Source organism: Oncorhynchus mykiss, chromosome 9 (genome assembly GCF_013265735.2).
Source record: "Oncorhynchus mykiss isolate Arlee chromosome 9, USDA_OmykA_1.1, whole genome shotgun sequence".
Classification (NCBI taxonomy): domain Eukaryota; kingdom Metazoa; phylum Chordata; class Actinopteri; order Salmoniformes; family Salmonidae; genus Oncorhynchus; species Oncorhynchus mykiss.
The window spans coordinates 19,786,036-19,803,707 of record NC_048573.1 but is presented as its reverse complement, the minus strand read 5'-3'; the positions used below and the strand labels follow the sequence as shown (position 1 = coordinate 19,803,707).

The 17,672-nt window shown below is 44.0% G+C and overlaps 1 protein-coding gene across 2 annotated transcripts in view; it reads right to left on the bottom strand.

Annotated features, from left to right (window-relative positions):
* Positions 1-17,672, bottom strand: part of LOC110531692 (kin of IRRE-like protein 1) — a 35,677-nt gene that overhangs the window by 3,135 nt on the left and 14,870 nt on the right. Inside the window, exons 2-14 of one of the 2 annotated variants that reach the window (XM_036987525.1) lie at positions 11,083-11,232; positions 9,311-9,460; positions 8,887-9,044; positions 8,454-8,604; positions 7,925-8,030; positions 7,231-7,379; positions 6,798-6,925; positions 3,855-3,981; positions 3,530-3,630; positions 1,805-2,021; positions 1,272-1,379; positions 501-628; positions 4-120 (exon numbers count right to left, since the gene is read on the bottom strand). In XM_036987525.1, the coding sequence (XP_036843420.1) occupies positions 4-120; positions 501-628; positions 1,272-1,379; positions 1,805-2,021; positions 3,530-3,630; positions 3,855-3,981; positions 6,798-6,925; positions 7,231-7,379; positions 7,925-8,030; positions 8,454-8,604; positions 8,887-9,044; positions 9,311-9,460; positions 11,083-11,232 (1,790 nt within the window). The remainder of the gene's footprint in view (positions 1-3; positions 121-500; positions 629-1,271; positions 1,380-1,804; positions 2,022-3,529; positions 3,631-3,854; positions 3,982-6,797; positions 6,926-7,230; positions 7,380-7,924; positions 8,031-8,453; positions 8,605-8,886; positions 9,045-9,310; positions 9,461-11,082; positions 11,233-17,672) is intronic. The other variant, XM_036987526.1, reaches the window with a different exon arrangement.

Here is a 17,672-nt window from a genome sequence, read left to right as displayed (position 1 = left end):
CACCTTAAGGTCGTACTCCTGGCGTGTGTCTAGAGTGTCGCTGCGTAGGTCCTGTTTCAGTTCTATATCGTCTTTAAAGGGCTGAGAGGAGGGAGAGAAGGGCACAGAAGAGGGCAGAAACTAAACCATCAAACAACGAAAAAACAACAAAGGTGGGGAGGAATCCAACATAAGAGGGGGACCAAAGTAGAAGAAAAAGAGAAAAAGAAGAGAAAGTGACAGATCTAAATTAAAGTTGAAAAAGGGTCATCATAAGTGTTAAAAATGTGAGTATTGTGATTGAAAAGATAGAACAGCAAAAGTTGATACAATTGAGAGGTCAAAATAATTTGTGCATTTCTCCTAAGAGGTTGGTTGTGTAATGTGAGAGCTTCCGAGTTCAGGCATCATTGGAATGATTGAATAAACTTTATTGATCCCCTGAGGGGAAACTTGGGTAACATAAACCAAAGGTAGGAAAGTTCAAGGCAACCTGCTGTCCCGTTGTCATGGCAACTCACCGAGTACATGGCCTTGACCATGCGTGATGCCGTGGAAACACTGCCGGAGTCCTCCTCCAGACTGTGGGTCTCCTTGTTTATTGTCTCTACCTTGATGTCTGGCTTACCCAGCGTGACCCCGCGACGACCTGGAAGCACGGCACAACAGCACAGCACACAGTTGAATACTGCTGGATATGTCAGGGTATATTGATTTAGATAGATACAATATGTATACCGTATGTATACGTGCATGTAGGTTATGCGAATAATGGGGTCATATATTGATATCAAATCAAAAATCGAATCAAATTGTATTTGACACATACGCCTAATACAACAGGCGTATATCTTACTGTGAAATGCTTACTTACAAGGCCTTAACCAACAATGCAGTTCAGAAAATATTAACTAAATATACTAAAGTAAAAAATAAATAAAAATAGTAACACAATAAAATAACAATAACGAGGGTATGGGTTAGATATCTGACGACAAAAGGGCTTAGAGGAAGGAGAGAAGAGGGCAGAAACTAAACCATCAAACAACAAAGGTGGGGAGGAATCCAACATAAGAGGGGGACCAAAGTAGAAGAAAAAGAGAAAAAGAAGAGAAAGTAACAGATCTAAATAACACGGCTCTATACAGGGGGTACCGGTACTGAGATAATGTGTGGGGGTACAGGGTAGATATCTCAAGACAGGTGTATGGTGTTTTTAGGGCATGGGCATCTGAAACATGTATTGGTGTGTGTTTGATACTTTATAGATGGTTTGACTGTGTGTCACTCACTGCCTTTGTGCTGCCGGTAGAAGATGAGCACCAGGACTAGTAAACACAGGAACAGCAGGATGGTGCAGCCAACAGTCCCTCCTGCTATTATACCCACTGGGACCTCCTCTGAGAGAGGGAAGAGAGGAGAGAGGAATGAAGGGAGAGAAGAATGGGGAGATCGAGAGGGGGGGTAGAGAGGAGGGAGGAAGGAAAGGGGGAGGGAAAGAGACAGAGAGAATGGGGGGAGGAGAGATAGAGGAACGGAGAGAGAGAAGGAGGGAGCGAGATAGAGGAAGGGAGAGAGAGAAGGAGAGAGAGAAACAGTATTCAACACAATACAACATGCAGATTCAGCTAAAACATTGTAATAGAGCAGGCATGAGTATATATGGTGGTTATTGTTGTTGTTGTATCAAGTTAGGAGAATGAATATAATGGTGATGTATATAATGGTGGTGAATATAATGGTGATGAATATAATTGTGGTGAATATAATGGTGATAATGGTGGTTATTGTTGTTGCTGTTGTTGCTGTTTGTCTCTGGTCATACCAGTCTCCTCCAGGGTGATGATCATGGTCCCGGGTCCGAAGGCGTTCCAGGCAGTACAGTTGTAGGTGGACAGGAAGTCAGCCTCCATGACGTTGTTGATGGTGAGGGTGGAGAGGACAGCCCCTCCCTCAGACAGAGGTTTACTCTGCTCCACCGTGTACCTCTCCAACAGAGTCCCCTTCTCCTTCTCCCACACGTTCTCTTTCCACGCCCACACCTGAAACACAGACAGACAGACAGACAAACAGACAGACAGACAAACAGACAGACAGACAAACAGACAGACAGACAGACAGGCAGGCAGACAGGCAGGCAGACAGATGCAAGTTAACACACCCATATGGACTCCATTGAATTATGTGTACTGACACACACATGCATATGCATTAGGCATATACATATTTGACATATTCATGTTTTACACATGCAGGCACACTGTACACACAACTGGGCATACAAAGACGTACACACAGACGTACTGAAGTAAACAACAAGCACATGCAACTATTAAAAACACATTCACGCACACTTACAACGCGCACAGAATGAGATTCACACACTACCAACAGCAACTGTTCCAAGCCTCTCTATCTCTTTATCCTTGGACTATAGAGTAACACGTAGTGGTTTTAGAGCTGGTGAGAATCTTACACACTTCAGCAACTTCTAACCCGCTAAAAAGTATTATTCACACTGAAGTATGAAAGAGTATTTAAAAATGCATGAGGCCACATGTTCCTGTAATCTACCATTTATTCTGAAAAACAGGAAACTCTGGTGGAGGCATTTACCCGGGACAACTGTTCCAGTCCTTCATATTTTATAACCGCTTTTCTGTCCCTGCATTAAGGACGCACAGTAAGCTGCTGCATCAGAGAGAATCAAACTCACAAGGCTTAGAGAGGAGAGGAGAGACCAACTACACACAGACTGTGTCACAAATAGCACCTTATTCCCTGTACAGTGCACTACTTTTGACCAGGGCACATAGGGTGCACTATGTAGGGAGAAGGGTGCCATTTCAGATGCAGCCACTGCCTGAGAGCATCCGGACCAGAGAGACGAGTGGAGGAGAGGAGATATCAGCTGGTTTCAGACACTGACCGGCTGCACTAGAAGTGTCCCTCGACTAGAAATCTTGTTTCCTTGGTGGGTCTCAGGACAATTCGTAAAGATTTTGGCGGCTGCCATAAAACAGAAAGAGATTGGGAACCGCTGCTAGAGTGTCGACCATGTCAGTCTCATGACGATAAAGTAATCCCACGACGAAAATGTACAGGTGGCAATCCCACGACGATAATGTATAGGTGGTAATCTCATGACGATAAGGTATAGGTGGTAATCTCACGACCATAATGTACAGGTGGCAATCCCACGACGATAATGTATAGGTGGTAATCTCACGACGATAATGTATAGGTGGTAATCTCATGACGATAAAGTATAGGTGGTAATCTCACGACCATAATGTACAGGTGGCAATCCCACGACGATAATGTATAGGTGGTAATCTCATGACGATAAGGTATAGGTGGTAATCTCACGACCATAATGTACAGGTGGCAATCCCACGACGATAATGTATATGTGGTAATCCCATGACGATAATGTATAGGTGGTAATCCCACGACGATAATGTACAGGTGGTAATCTCATGGCGATAACGTATAGGTGGTCATGTAAAAGCTTGCAGTAGAGTTTGTACAGTATCGACTGTCAACTTACAATCTTGTCCGGTGGAGGTGTGCTGGCGATGTAGCATTTGACCTCTCCTCTCTCCCCCCTCACCGCATACTGGACGGGCTCACTGGAGATGATGGGGGGACCTGGATAGGAAGAGATAAACAGAGTGAGCGTGAGAATGAGTGAGGGGTGGTACATTCCGCTCCATGTATAAACAAGAATAAATACTACACCAAGGAATAGTTTGAAATAAAAGTTGCACACTCCGGTCTTCATAGCAGTATTAAAGCCTACATCCAATCATCACACTCATTTGAACCATAAACTCAAGCTTATCTATTCTTGTGTGATGTGTGGTGTTCATTACCGTTGACAGTGAGCGTGACCTCTGTCTCTCCCACTCCGATCCTGGGGACGATGGCCTTACACACGTACTGCCCAGCGTCCGCCTGGCTCACTGACTTCAGGAACAGCTGGTTGTTATTACTAAGGACCTACACACGGGATGGAGAGAGAGAGGAACAAACAGAGAGTCAGGAACAAACAGAGAGAGAGGAACAAACAGAGTCAGGAACAAACAGAGAGAGAGGAACAAACAGAGTCAGGAACAAACAGAGAGAGAGGAACAAACAGAGTCAGGAACAAACAGAGAGAGAGGAACAAACAGAGAAAGAGGAACAAACAGAGTCAGGAACAAACAGAGAAAGAGGAACAAACAGAGAGAGAGGAACAAACAGAGTCAGGAACAAACAGAGAGAGAGAGGAACAAACAGAGAGAGAGGAACAAACAGAGAGAGAGGAACAAACAGAGTCAGGAACAAACAGAGAGAGAGGAACAAACAGAGAGAGAGGAACAAACAGAGTCAGGAACAAACAGTGAGAGGAACAAACAGAGAGAGAGTAACAAACAGAGAGAGAGGAACAAACAGAGTCAGGAACAAACAGAGAGAGAGGAACAAACAGAGAGAGAGTAACAAACAGAGAGAGAGGAACAAACAGAGTCAGGAACAAACAGAGAAAGAATAACAAACAGAGAGAGAGGAACAAACAGAGAGAGAGGAACAAACAGAGAGAGAGTAACAAACAGAGAGAGAGGAACAAACAGAGAGAGAGGAACAAACAGAGAGAGAGTAACAAACAGAGAGAGAGAGAGGAACAAACAGAGAAAGAGGAACAAACAGAGAGAGAGGAACAAACAGAGTCAGGAACAAACAGAGAGAGAGGAACACACAGAGTCAGGAACAAACAGAGAGAGAGAGGAACAAACAGAGAGAGAGGAACAAACAGAGAGAGAGGAACAAACAGAGTCAGGAACAAACAGAGAGAGAGGAACAAACAGAGAGAGAGGAACAAACAGAGTCAGGAACAAACAGAGAGAGAGAGGAACAAACAGAGAGAGAGAGGAACAAACAGAGAGAGAGGAACAAACAGAGAGAGAGGAACAAACAGAGTCAGGAACAAACAGAGAGAGGAACAAACAGAGAGAGAGGAACAAACAGAGTGAGAGAGGAACAAACAGAGTCAAGAACAAACAGAGAGAGAGGAACAAACAGAGTCAAGAACAAACAGAGAGAGAGGAACAAGCAGAGTCAGGAACAAACAGAGAGAGAGGAACAAATAGAGTCAGGAACAAACAGAGAGAGAGGAACAAACAGAGAAAGAGGAACAAACAGAGAGAGAGAGGAACAAACAGAGTCAAGAACAAACAGAGTCAGGAACAAACAGAGAGAGAGGAACAAACAGAGTCAAGAATAAACAGAGAGAGAGAGGAACAAACAGAGAGAGAGGAACAAACATAGAGAGAGGAACAAACAGAGAGAGAGGAACAAACAGAGAGAGAGGAACAAACATAGAGAGAGTAACAAACAGAGAGAGAGGAACAAACAGAGAGAGAAGAACAAACAGAGAGAGAGGAACAAACAGAGAGAGGAACAAACAGAGAGAGAAGAACTAACAGAGAGAGAGGAACTAACAGAGAGAGAAGAACTAACAGAGAGAGAGGAACAAACAGAGTCCGGAACAAACAGAGAGAGAGGAACAAACAGAGAGAGAGGAACAAACAGAGAGAGAAGAACTAACAGAGAGAGAGGAACAAGCAGAGTCAGGAACAAACAGAGAGAGAGGAACAAACAGAGTCAGGAACAAACAGAGAGAGAGGAACAAACAGAGAAAGAGGAACAAACAGAGAGAGAGGAACAAACAGAGTCAAGAACAAACAGAGTCAGGAACAAACAGAGAGAGAGGAACAAACAGAGTCAAGAATAAACAGAGAGAGAGAGGAACAAACAGAGAGAGAGGAACAAACATAGAGAGAGGAACAAACAGAGAGAGAGGAACAAACAGAGAGAGAGGAACAAACATAGAGAGAGTAACAAACAGAGAGAGAGGAACAAACAGAGAGAGAGGAACAAACAGAGAGAGAGGAACAAACAGAGAGAGAGGAACAAACAGAGAGAAACAAACAGAGAGAGAGGAACAAACAGAGAGAGAGGAACAAACAGAGAGAGGAACAAACAGAGAGAGAAGAACTAACAGAGAGAGAGGAACAAACAGAGAGAGAGGAACAAACAGAGAGAGGAACAAACAGAGTCAGGAACAAACAGAGAGAGAGGAACAAACAGAGTCAGGAACAAACAGAGAGAGAAGAACTAACAGAGAGAGAGGAACAAACAGAGAGAGAAGAACTAACAGAGAGAGAGCAACAAACAGAGTCAGGAACAAACAGAGAGAGAGGAACAAACAGAGAGAGAGGAACAAACAGAGAGAGAAGAACTAACAGAGAGAGAGGAACAAACAGAGAGAGGAACAAACAGAGTCAGGAACAAACAGAGAGAGAGGAACAAACAGAGAGAGGAACAAACAGAGTCAGGAACAAACAGAGAGAACGATGTGGACAGAAGAAAGGGGGAGTGCGATGATGTGGCCAGATGCCGTTCTACTTTTTTAGATATTAAAAGAGAAAGACTTGAGAAAGAAAGAAATGAGAGATAAGAAGAAAGGAGACAGACAAGGGATAGACAAGAAAGGCGGGACGGGATGGTTGTTGTTATTGAGGACCTACACAACGAGAGAGAAAAAGAGAGATGGACACAGAAGGAATGCAAAAGAGAATAAAATAGAGGTGAAGTAGTGGGAAAGACAAATGGAGGAGAGGAGCGAGGGAGCATCAGGAAAAAGCCAGGAGAAAGAGACGGACAGAGCAGGGGGGGCGAAAGAGAATAGAGAGACTGAGAGAGACAGAAGGATATAAAAGAAAGGGAGTCTATGAAGATAAAGAGAGCGACAGAAGGAAGAGAGAACTGGTCCTCACCATATTGGAGCCCTTCTTGGTCCAGGTAAGTGTTAGAGGAGGGTTGCCGGCCCATTTGCAGTTCAGAGTGACATCAGAGTCTATGTCCACTGTCACTGGCCTGGGCTCCACTACCAGAATAGGACCAACTGGGGAGAGGGGGGGAGGGAGAGAGAGAGAGAGAGAGAGAGAGAGAGAGGGGGGACTTTTATTTAACCAGGTCAGCTACTGATAACAAAGTCAAATACAGTACAAAAATGACCACGTAAAGAGAAATGAAAGACAGACAGACAGACAGACAGACAGACAGACAGACAGACAGAGAGAGAGACAGACAGACAGACAGACAGACAGAGAGATAGACAGACACACAGACAGAGAGAGAGACAGAAAGAGACCGACAGAGAGACAGACAGATGCTATTTGCCAGCCATGGAGGTCTAGTTAGACTCACAGTGTACATCGACCAGGATGCTGACGTTGGTTTTGCCCACGGCGTTGAACACTGAGCAGGACACTGGCTCAGTGAAGAAGGAATGGTCAGCTTTGGTGGTGAACACACTCTCTCTGGCCCCCTGCAGGATCACTCCACCTTTAGCCCACCTGAGAAAGAACACACATATTGTATGAATAAACATGTACTGCCAGGTTTGGTTCCCACATTGGCCAAACACTTGGTCACCACGACTACACATGTAACTACCCAAACACAGTACCAGTCAAAAGTTTGGACAAACCTACTCATTCAAGGGTTTTTCTTTATATTTTACTATTTTCTACATTGTAGAATAATAGTGAAGACATCAAAACTATGAAATAACACATATGGAATCATGTAGTAACCAAAAAAGTGTTTAAAGAAATCAAAATATATTTTATATTTGAGATTCTTCAAAGTAGCCACCCTTTGCCTTGATGACAACTTTGCACACTCTTGGCATTCTCTCAACCAGCTTCATGAGGAATGCTTATAGTAAAAATGAATAAAAAATCTTGAATGAGTAGGTGTGTTAAAGCTTTGGACTGGTACTGTAGATAAACACAACTATCCAGCCAGACTAATGCACAGCTAGAGAGAGAGGCAGGTGGACATATACTGGAGACAGACAGAAAGGTGAACAGATACTGTAGGTAGCTAGAGGACATACATGTATCCCATGATAGGAGGGTTGGCGGAGGCGGCGCAGGTGAAGGTAACTCTGTCCCCCTCTAAGACGGAGCGAGGCTCGATGGACAGTGTCACCGTAGGGGGGTCTGGAAAGAGAGGACACACGGGGATAATGAGGCACACCGACAACATAAGCAAATAACAGAGAGAAGGAGAGAGGAGGGGGGCAGAGAGGAAAAAGAGAGGACCCCCTCAAGAACCCCCTCAAGGGTCCTGGGCAGTGATCTAAGTGATGTACTGGTTTTCATTAGGAGCTGTTGTCTGTGAATAACATCAGATATTCAGTCATCACAGTCTGTCATAAGAACTATGTCAAGCTAAGGGGAAGGTTATGAACAAGTCTTCATCGAATTCCTTTGAGGGTGACTTACGGTGTACGTTGAGGGTGACTTACGGTGTACGTTGAGGGTGACTTACGGTGTACGTTGAGGGTGACTTACGGTGTACGTTGAGGGTGACTTACGGTGTACGTTGAGGGTGAATTACGGTGTACGTTGAGGGTGACTTACGGTGTACGTTGAGGGTGACGGTGGTGCGTTTCCCGGCGGGGATAGCCAGGTTACTGGCCACACAGCTGTAGTTCCTCCCTGTGTCTGTGTCCACTGGGTGGATGGGCAGGAAGCTGTGGGTCGTCACCCTCTTCCTGTCCGGGAGCACCTCCTGATGGAGAGAGATGGAGGGAGGGAAAGAAGGAACGAGGATGGGAGGGACAGAAATGGTCAAGAGAGGGGTAACGATGGACTCAAGAGACGACAGCCAATACAACGATGAGAAAAGGTAGGAGTAACAAAGTCAGTCACTGTGTGTATGGATTTGAGTGAGTGTGTGTGTGTGTGTGCGTGCATGCGTGCGATATGTACGTGTGTGTGTATGTGTGTGTGTGCATGTGGGTGTTATAATACTATGTGTTTGTATGTGTACACGCTTGTTTCATTGACTCACGGTGGTGCTGACTGCTCCATCTACAGGGATCCCATCTTTCTGCCACTCTATCATGGCAGGGGGCTTGGCCCCGCGGGACACACAGCTCAGGTTATAGTGGTCCCCTGCATTCAGCAGCACCTCAGGGGCCCCGTCTATCACTGGGTCATCTGGGGGGACTGGAGATAGGACAGGGGGGTTAAACACATGCATGTACTGAAATACACACGCATACACACACACAACCACACAAACACACACACAACCACACAAACACACACACAACCACACAAACACACACACAACCACACAAACACACACACAACCACACAAACACACACACACACACACACACACACACACACACACACACACACACACACACACACACACACACACACACACACACACACACACACACACACACGCAGTTGCTGTATCTTACTGAGGACGGTGAGTTTGGCTCTTCTCGAACGTAGCGCAGCGTCTGGGGCCTGACACTCGTACAGGGAGTCATCAGACAGTTCAGATGAGATGATCTCCAGGTTATACTGGCCCAGCTCCTGCACCCGCAACACACGGTACCTCGGCCAGGCTGGGGGGAACGGAGAGAGAGTCAGACATAGGGACAGTCAGTGGAGGCTGGTTAAACGATAAATGAGCAGGGCAGGCTCATTTGGAATGTATTGAAGGTAATGATAAACAAAGAACACAACCATGCACATATTCGTATGTATGCGCTCTCTCTCTCTCTCTCCCCCTCCCTTCCCCCCCTTCTATTGCTCTCTCTTCTAGCGCTCACACAGCTCATGTGGTGCTATACATTCTTACCAGCAGGTGGCAGCCATGCTCTCTTTCACCAGCAAGAGAAAAGAATGCATGCATTATGACAACAACGTTTTGGAGGACTCCAAACGGACAGAAATGCTGGTGAAGATTTCATGTCCTTTCTCTTCACAAATAAATGCCATCGGAATCATTCTGTCACAGTAGAATGCACTGTATGTATATCCATATGCTTCAAATGAGCTTAGCCTCCCATAACCTTGTGTGTCCTTGTACCTGACATATCATGTGTGTCTGTATGTTGTCTATGCATGCATTTGCATGTGAAATGTCGAGAGAGCGAAAGCTTATGAAAGGGAGAGGGAAAGAGATCAAGGCAGCGAGGGAGAGAGAGAGCGAAGGAGCGAGGGAGAGAGGCAGGGTGAGAGAGAGGGAGAGAGGGAGAGAGGGAGAGAGGCAGGGTGAGAGAGAGGGAGAGAGGGAGAGAGGGAGATAGGCAGGGTGAGAGAGCGAAGGAGCGAGGGAGAGTGGCAGGGTGAGAGAGAGCGAGGGAGAGAAGGAGCATGTGTATGATGGAACCAGTGTTCATTCACATGTTTCTATTTAAAAGCTTTGGCTTGAAGCACTGAACCATTACAGTATCAATATGATTGAAAGAGAGGGAGACAAAGAGAGAGAGAGAGAGAGAGAGAGAGAGAGAGAGAGAGAGAGAGAGAGAAAGAGAAAGAGGGAGAGAGAGATAGAGAGGGAAAGGAATGGTGAGAGGACAGATGAAGAGGAGCAGCAGAGGAAGGGAGGGAGAGAGAAATGAGAGTGTTTGAGGAAAAGCAGAGACAAAGAGAGGGAAGAAGAGCGAGTGTGAAGGAGAGGAAAAGAGCGGCAGAGGGGGGAGAGGGGGAGAGAGAATGAAGAATCAGTGAGAGGTTGAACAGAGGCAGAGAGAGAGAGAGAGAGAGAGAGAGAGAGAGAGAGAGAGAAGGGGATATAGAGGGAGAAAGAGGGAATGAATAGAGGGAGAAAGAGGGAATGAAGCAGGAAGAGAAAGAATGTGAGAAAAGCAACGAGTTTACATTTTTTTGTATTTTCAACAAGCCTTTTTTCTTACAGATAGAACATGTGTGTTTGTGATAGAGATAGGCATAGGTATAGAGAAATTGATGGACAGATAGAGAGAGAGCCTGGCATAGAGAAAGAAAGAGAGAGACAAAGAGGGAGAGAGACAAAGAGAAAGAGAGAGAAAGAGGGGGAGGGTAGAGATAGAAAGAGGGGGAGAGGTGGTAGAGAAAAGGTAAACTCCACAACAGCATAGAATGACAGACAGGGCGATATACAGAGAGGCCTTGTAAGCAGGGCGACTAGAAATGATGGGTGTTGGGTGTTGTTGGGTGTTGTCAGGGGGGAGGAGGGGTCTTAGAGTTGTTGTAGTCTCACCCCTGAGGTCCTCTCCGATGCCCAGGGCCAGTCCATCCTTGGTCCACTGCACAATGCCCGAGTAGTTAAACACAACACACGACAGAATCACCCTCTGGCCCAGCACCACCGACTGGTCCGCTGGCTCCTGGGAGAAACGCGCTGTCCACACTGGGGTAGGAGAAGGAGGGAGGGAGGAAGGGAAAGGGGGAGCGAGAGGGAGAGAGATGGGGGGGAGAGAGAGAAGGGTGCATAAGCATCAATACAAACCTATAACATCACATTTTGTTACAAGCCCACAGCTGTGTTGTTGTTAGATTGTTGTTACAGTAGATACCTACAGCGTCATTATACACAAACTGAGAATAAACTGTTTAAAGGGGCCATGTAGAGACAGAGAGGTGCATTTCACTCATTGGAGTTTTTGTGGTAAAATTAGTAGCTAGGCCTAAAAGTTAAATTGTTCTCCAGCTACTACGATCTACAATTTCTGATGGTGTGTTTGATATGGTTTCTCGTTCTCCTTCAACTGAAGACAAGGATAACTAGTTGGAGATCGAGGGAGCATTAAGACATCGAGACATAGAAAGATTAGGAAAATAGTGAGAAAAAGATTTCAACAATGGAGAGAGGAGATAGAGGGGGAACGAGGGAGTGAAACATGAGCTGATTCAGGAGGAGAAGAGAGGTAGATTAAACCCTTACGATTTAACCCATAGAGTCTCACCCCATCTCCCAGTCCCTCATGGCTTCCCTGTCTTAAACCTCTCTTTCTAGCTTTGTCTTGCTCTCTCTTTCTTTCTCTTTCTCTCTCTCCATTCCTCCCTACAGTATGAGTCATCTCCCAGGCTTCCTCTCTCCCTCTCTCTAACATCTAACTACAGTACATGTCATTGTCTCTACTCCACAGGGCTGTTACAGCTCTACTGAGAGCCACCATAGTTCTTTCTGCAATGTAAACCTGTACTGTATTCATCTGATGAAGTGTTGTGACTGCTTGTCCAATCTGAAAAAAGTTGTGTTCCATGGTACATAATGACATACGCTGTAATTAAACTGCTCATCAAGACCGCTAAACAACGAGAGACTGACAATCCAAGTCAGATTTATGTTGAGCAGTCTTTTGGTTGTGTTGTTGTGTTTCTGTTGTCCGTCTCTCTCTCCTTCTCCCTCTGAATGTATCGTATACATACAGTGTAATGTACTGTTTTCTTGACTGGACTGGTAAACAATGAAAGAATGGCAATCGAATTGCATTTCTGTCTCACTTATCTGTGATGTTTCTCCCCTCCCTCTGTCTCGCTCTCTCTGAATGTGTATCGTTTTTATTAACCAATGCATGAAATAACACATATGAAATCACGAAGTTACCAAAAAAGTGTTAAACAAATCAAAATATATTTTAGATTTTAGATTCTTCAAAGTAGCCACCCTTTGCCTTGATGACAGATTTGCACACTCTTGGCATTCTCTCAACCAGCTTCACCTGGAATGCTTTTCCAACAACACTCCATCAATCTCGTTCTTGGTCAAATAGCCCATACACAGCCTGGAGGTGTGTTGGGTCATTGTTATGTTGAAAAACAAATGATAGTCCCACTAAGTGCAAACCAGATGGGATGGCATATCGCAGGCAGAATGCTGTGGTAGCCAATCTGGTTAAATGTGCCATGAATTCTAAATAAATCACTGACAGTATCACCAGCAAAGCACCCCCACATCATCACACCTCCTCCTCCATGCTTCACGGTGGGAACGACACATGAAGAGATCATCCGTTCACCTACTCTGCGTCTCACAAAGGCACGGCAGTTGGAACCACAAATCTCAAATTTGGACTCATCAGACCGAAGGACAAATTTCCACCGATTTAACGGCCATTGCGTGTGTTCCTAGGCCCAAGCAAGTCTCTTCTTCTTATTGGTGTCCTTTAGTAGTGTTTTTTTGGCAGCAATTCAACCATGAAGGCCCGATTCACACAGTCTCCTCTGAACAGTTGATGTTGAGATGTGTCTGTTACTTGAACTCTGTGAAGCATTTATTTGGGCTGCAATTTTGGAGGCTGGTAACTCTAATGAACTTATCCTCTGCAGCAGAGGTAACTCTGGGTCTTCCTTTCCTGTGGCGGTCCTCATGAGAGCCAGTTTCATCATAGCGCTTGATGGGTTTTGCGACAGCACTTCAGTTCTTGAAATGTTCCGCATTGACTGACCTTCATGTCTTAAAGTAGTGATGGACTGTCGTTTCTCTTTGCTTATTTGAGCTGTTCTTGCCATAATATGGACTTGGTATTTTACCAAATAAGGCTATCTTCTGTATACCACCCTGAACTTGTCACAACACTGATTGGCTCAAACGCATTAAGAAGGAAATAAATTCCACAAATGAACTTTTAACAAGGCACACCTGTTAATTGAAATGCATTCCAGGTGAACACCTCATGAATAAGGATGCAAACTGGTGAGGGCCCAAAAAGGTGACACTTGTTTGTTGTTACACTGAAACATACAAAACATCCCTGCTAGGGGGAAATGCAGGTTTTAACTAATTAAACAACTAAGAATATGATCTACATGATCCGTCTCTGTGTGTAAAATAAAAAGTGGTTAATGTGAACCTAACTCACAGCTACAACATGTAAAGAAAGCAATCCAATGTTATTTGTTGCCTAGACTTTACAGCAAATGACACTCGAGTCTTGAGAAAAAACAATCCACTAATATTTCAGTTAGCCATGACAGCCTTTATAATAGAATGCTTGTGACCACACACATCTAAATATTGCACTTGGGGAAAACACATCTTAAAGTAGAAATAGAATGAAACAAACAGACATTCTATTTTTGCTCTATTATAGTGGCCACTACAGCAGACATCGATCAAGTGCACAAGGCTACATGTGTGCAAAAATAACGTTCACAGAGTTTTAAAAATATATAATCTCCCCTCAATCACTCACCCACATGTGTTACTGTCAAGTTCAACACAACAAAAACAATATATTTGGGCTGCACTCCACATTATTACATTGTACACTTTCTGCCTGTGGACATCTGTTCTACAATGTGCCAGCAAAAGTGAGAAAGAGGGAAAGTGTGTGGTGTTCCTTTCACCTCTATAGAGGCATCCAGTTTAAGCCAGGCCCAGCTCCAGCTACACTTGTTTAACAAACAACACCTCATTTACACCTACTTCTCTCATACTGAAAATTAACCACATACTGTAGAGGGAAAACATTAGTCAACAGGTTTGTTAACAGGTTAGTTTGTTAGTTAGTCAACATTTTACACAGATTGCCAGGGTACAGTAGTCATTTACAACATTAACAATGTCTACACTGTATTTCTGATAGATTTGATGTTATTTTAATGGACAAAAATGTGTTTTTCTTTCAAAAACAAGGACATTTCTAAGTGACCCCAAACTTTTGAACAGTAGTGTCCATATATACAGTTGAAGTCGGAAGTTTATATACACCTTAGCCAAATACATTTAAACTCAGTTTCTCAATTCCTGACATTTAATCCTAGTAAAAATTCCCTGTCTTAGGTCACTTAGGATCCCCACTTTATTTTAAGAATGTGAAATGTCAGAATAATAGCAGAGAGATGTAACGACCATTGGTGGAAGAAGGTGAGGACCAAGATGCAGCGTGGTAAGTGTTCATCATTATCTTAATAAACTGAACACTAAATACAACAAGGAACAAAAGAAACAACCGAAACAGCTCCGTCAGGTGCAAAACACCCTAAAAAGAAAATACCTACCCACAAAACCCATGTGGGCAAGAGCTACCTAAGTATGGTTCTCAATCAGAGACAACGACAGACAGCTGTCCCTGATTGAGAACCATACCCGGCCAAAAACAAAGAAATACAAAAACATAGAAAAAAGAACATAGAACGCCCACCCTAGTCACACCGTGGCCTAACCAAAATAGAGAATAAAAAGCCTCTCTATGGCCAGGGCGTGACAAGAGAATGATTTATTTCAGCTTTTATTTCTTTCATCACATTCCCAGTGCGTCAGAAACTTAAATACACTCAATTAGTATTTGGCAGAATTGCCTTTGCATTATTTAACTTGGGTCAAACGTTACGGGTTACTTCCACAAGCTTCCCACAATAAGTTGGGTGAATTTTGGCCCATTCCTCCTGACAGAGCTGGTGTAACTGAGTCAGGTTTGTAGGCCTCCTTGCTCACACACGCTTTTTCAGTTCTGCCCACAAATTTTCTATAGGATTGAACTCAGGGCTTTGTGATGGTCACTCCAATACATTGACTTTGTTGTCCTTAAGCCATTTTGCCACAACTTTGGAAGTATGCTTGGGTCATTGTCCATTTGGAAGACCCATTTGCGACCAAGCTTTTACTTCCTGACTGATGTCTTGAGACGTTGCTTCAATATATCCACATAATTTTCCTACCTCATGATGCCATCTATTTTGTGAAGTGCACCAGTCCCTCCTGCAGCAAAGCACCCCCACAACATGATGCTGCCAACCCACGTGCTTCACGGTTGGGATGGTGTTTTTCGGCTTGCAAGCCTCCCCCTTTTTCCTCCAAACATAACGATGGTCATTTTGGCCAAACAGTTCTATTTTGTTTCATCAGACCAGAGGACATTTCTCCAAAAAGTATGACCTTTGTCCCCATGTGCAGTTGCAAACCGTAGTCTGGCTTTTTTATGGTGATTTTGGAGCAGTGGCTTCTTCCTTGCTGAGCGGCCTTTTAGGTTATGTCGATATAGGACTCGTTTTACTGTGGATATATATACTGTTTCCTCCAGCATCTTCACAAGGTCCTTTGCTGTTGTTCTGGGATTGATTTGCACTTTTCACACCAAAGTATGTTCATCTCTAGGAGACAGAACGTGTCTCCTTCCTGAGCACTATGACGGCTGCGTGGTCCCATGGTGTTTATACTTGCGTACTCTCGTTTGTATATATGAACTTAGTACCTTCAGGCGTTTGGAAATTGCTCCCAAGGATGAACCAGATGTGTGGAGGTCTACATTTTTTCCCGAGGTCTTTTTCTGAGGCACTGAGTTTGAAGGTAGGCCTTAAAATACACCCACAGGAATACCTCCAATTAACTCAAATTATGTCAATTAGCCTATGAGAAGCTTCTAAAGCCATGACATAATTTTCTGGAATTTTCCAAGCTGTTTAAAGGCACAGTCAACTTAATGTATGTAAACTTCTGACCCACTGGAATTGTGACACAGTGAATTATAAGTGAAATAATACGTCTGTAAATAATTGTTGGGAAAATTACTTGTGTCATGCAGTAAGTTGATGTCCTAAACAACTTGCCAAAACTATAGTTTGTTAACAAGAAATTTGTGGAGTGGTTGAAAACTAGTTTTAATGATTCCAACCTAAGTGTATGTAAACTTCTGACTTCAACTGTACATACATATATACTGTTGTATTAGCCATGTTTTCATACTGCTTTCTTGATAAACAATGAAAAAATCACACATTGTTTCTCGCTCTCTCTCACTATGTCTTTCTGAATGTACTGTATACTATACATACATAATATATGTATGTACTATATGTTCTTTACCCATACTGCTTTCTATTTCGGTGGTCCTCCTCCTCCTCCCCCATCTCTTCTGGTTGGAGGGGGTTTAGAGCCACACTGTCACAACCAATTTATCACATTAAATATCAGTCCTCTAGCACTTTCACTCTCTCTCCCCAGTTCCCTCTCTCTCTTGCTCTCTGAACCCTCCAGCGTTCCTCTGTAGGTCCTCATCTCTCTCACTTTCTTAACAACTGGCATATGCCTGCTCATCCCTCCATGACCCCAAGTCTGTCTCTCTAACTTCCTCCAAGTCTCTTTCTTTCTATCTCTCCCTTTCTCATGTGTGGGCATACTGTACCCCCTCCAAACCTGATTGAATGTGTGCGATTCGAGGAGGTAGCCTACAGTATGCCTGATATCATGAAAAACACAGTCATGTGTAAAACATGTCCTGGACAATAATAGCAATGGCTTCTGACAGAAGCAGAACATAAACGATTCCAAAGAGAAAGAACAAATATCATGTTCATACAAACAACGTGCATTTGTATGTCTAGCATAGGCCTACAACATGTAAATCACAGACGAAAATAGAAAAGAGCAGTGGTCCTAGACTTGAGCCCTGTGGCACACCACATTAAAGAAAAGGCTGCTTCGAAAGTGACAATATCAATGTGATCCACCATTAGTCCAAATGAAAGCCATGGAATGACTACGAAAACCTCTAAATTAGGCTCTTATCCAGTCAAATCAAATCAACGTAGCTCGCTAGAAATACTATCTGATCTGTTAACCTCCTCTGTCCACTGAGTATAAGGCTAGAACTAAGGACCAAACAGCCCCAGGGCAGACAAGGCATCACTCCCTTGACCTTAAACACCACTGGACAAGGTATTCCCTTCACTGTCATCCAAGAAACCACAAACAAGATCCACACTGGAACTATGGGGAGGCTATTTCAATAGCTTGACAATGAGAGCACACAATACCTTCCCAAGTCATGCTAGGCATACATTAGGGGCAAACTGAAAATACGGTCCATATCAATATGTTATATGGTCTGTGTATGGCCATACTAC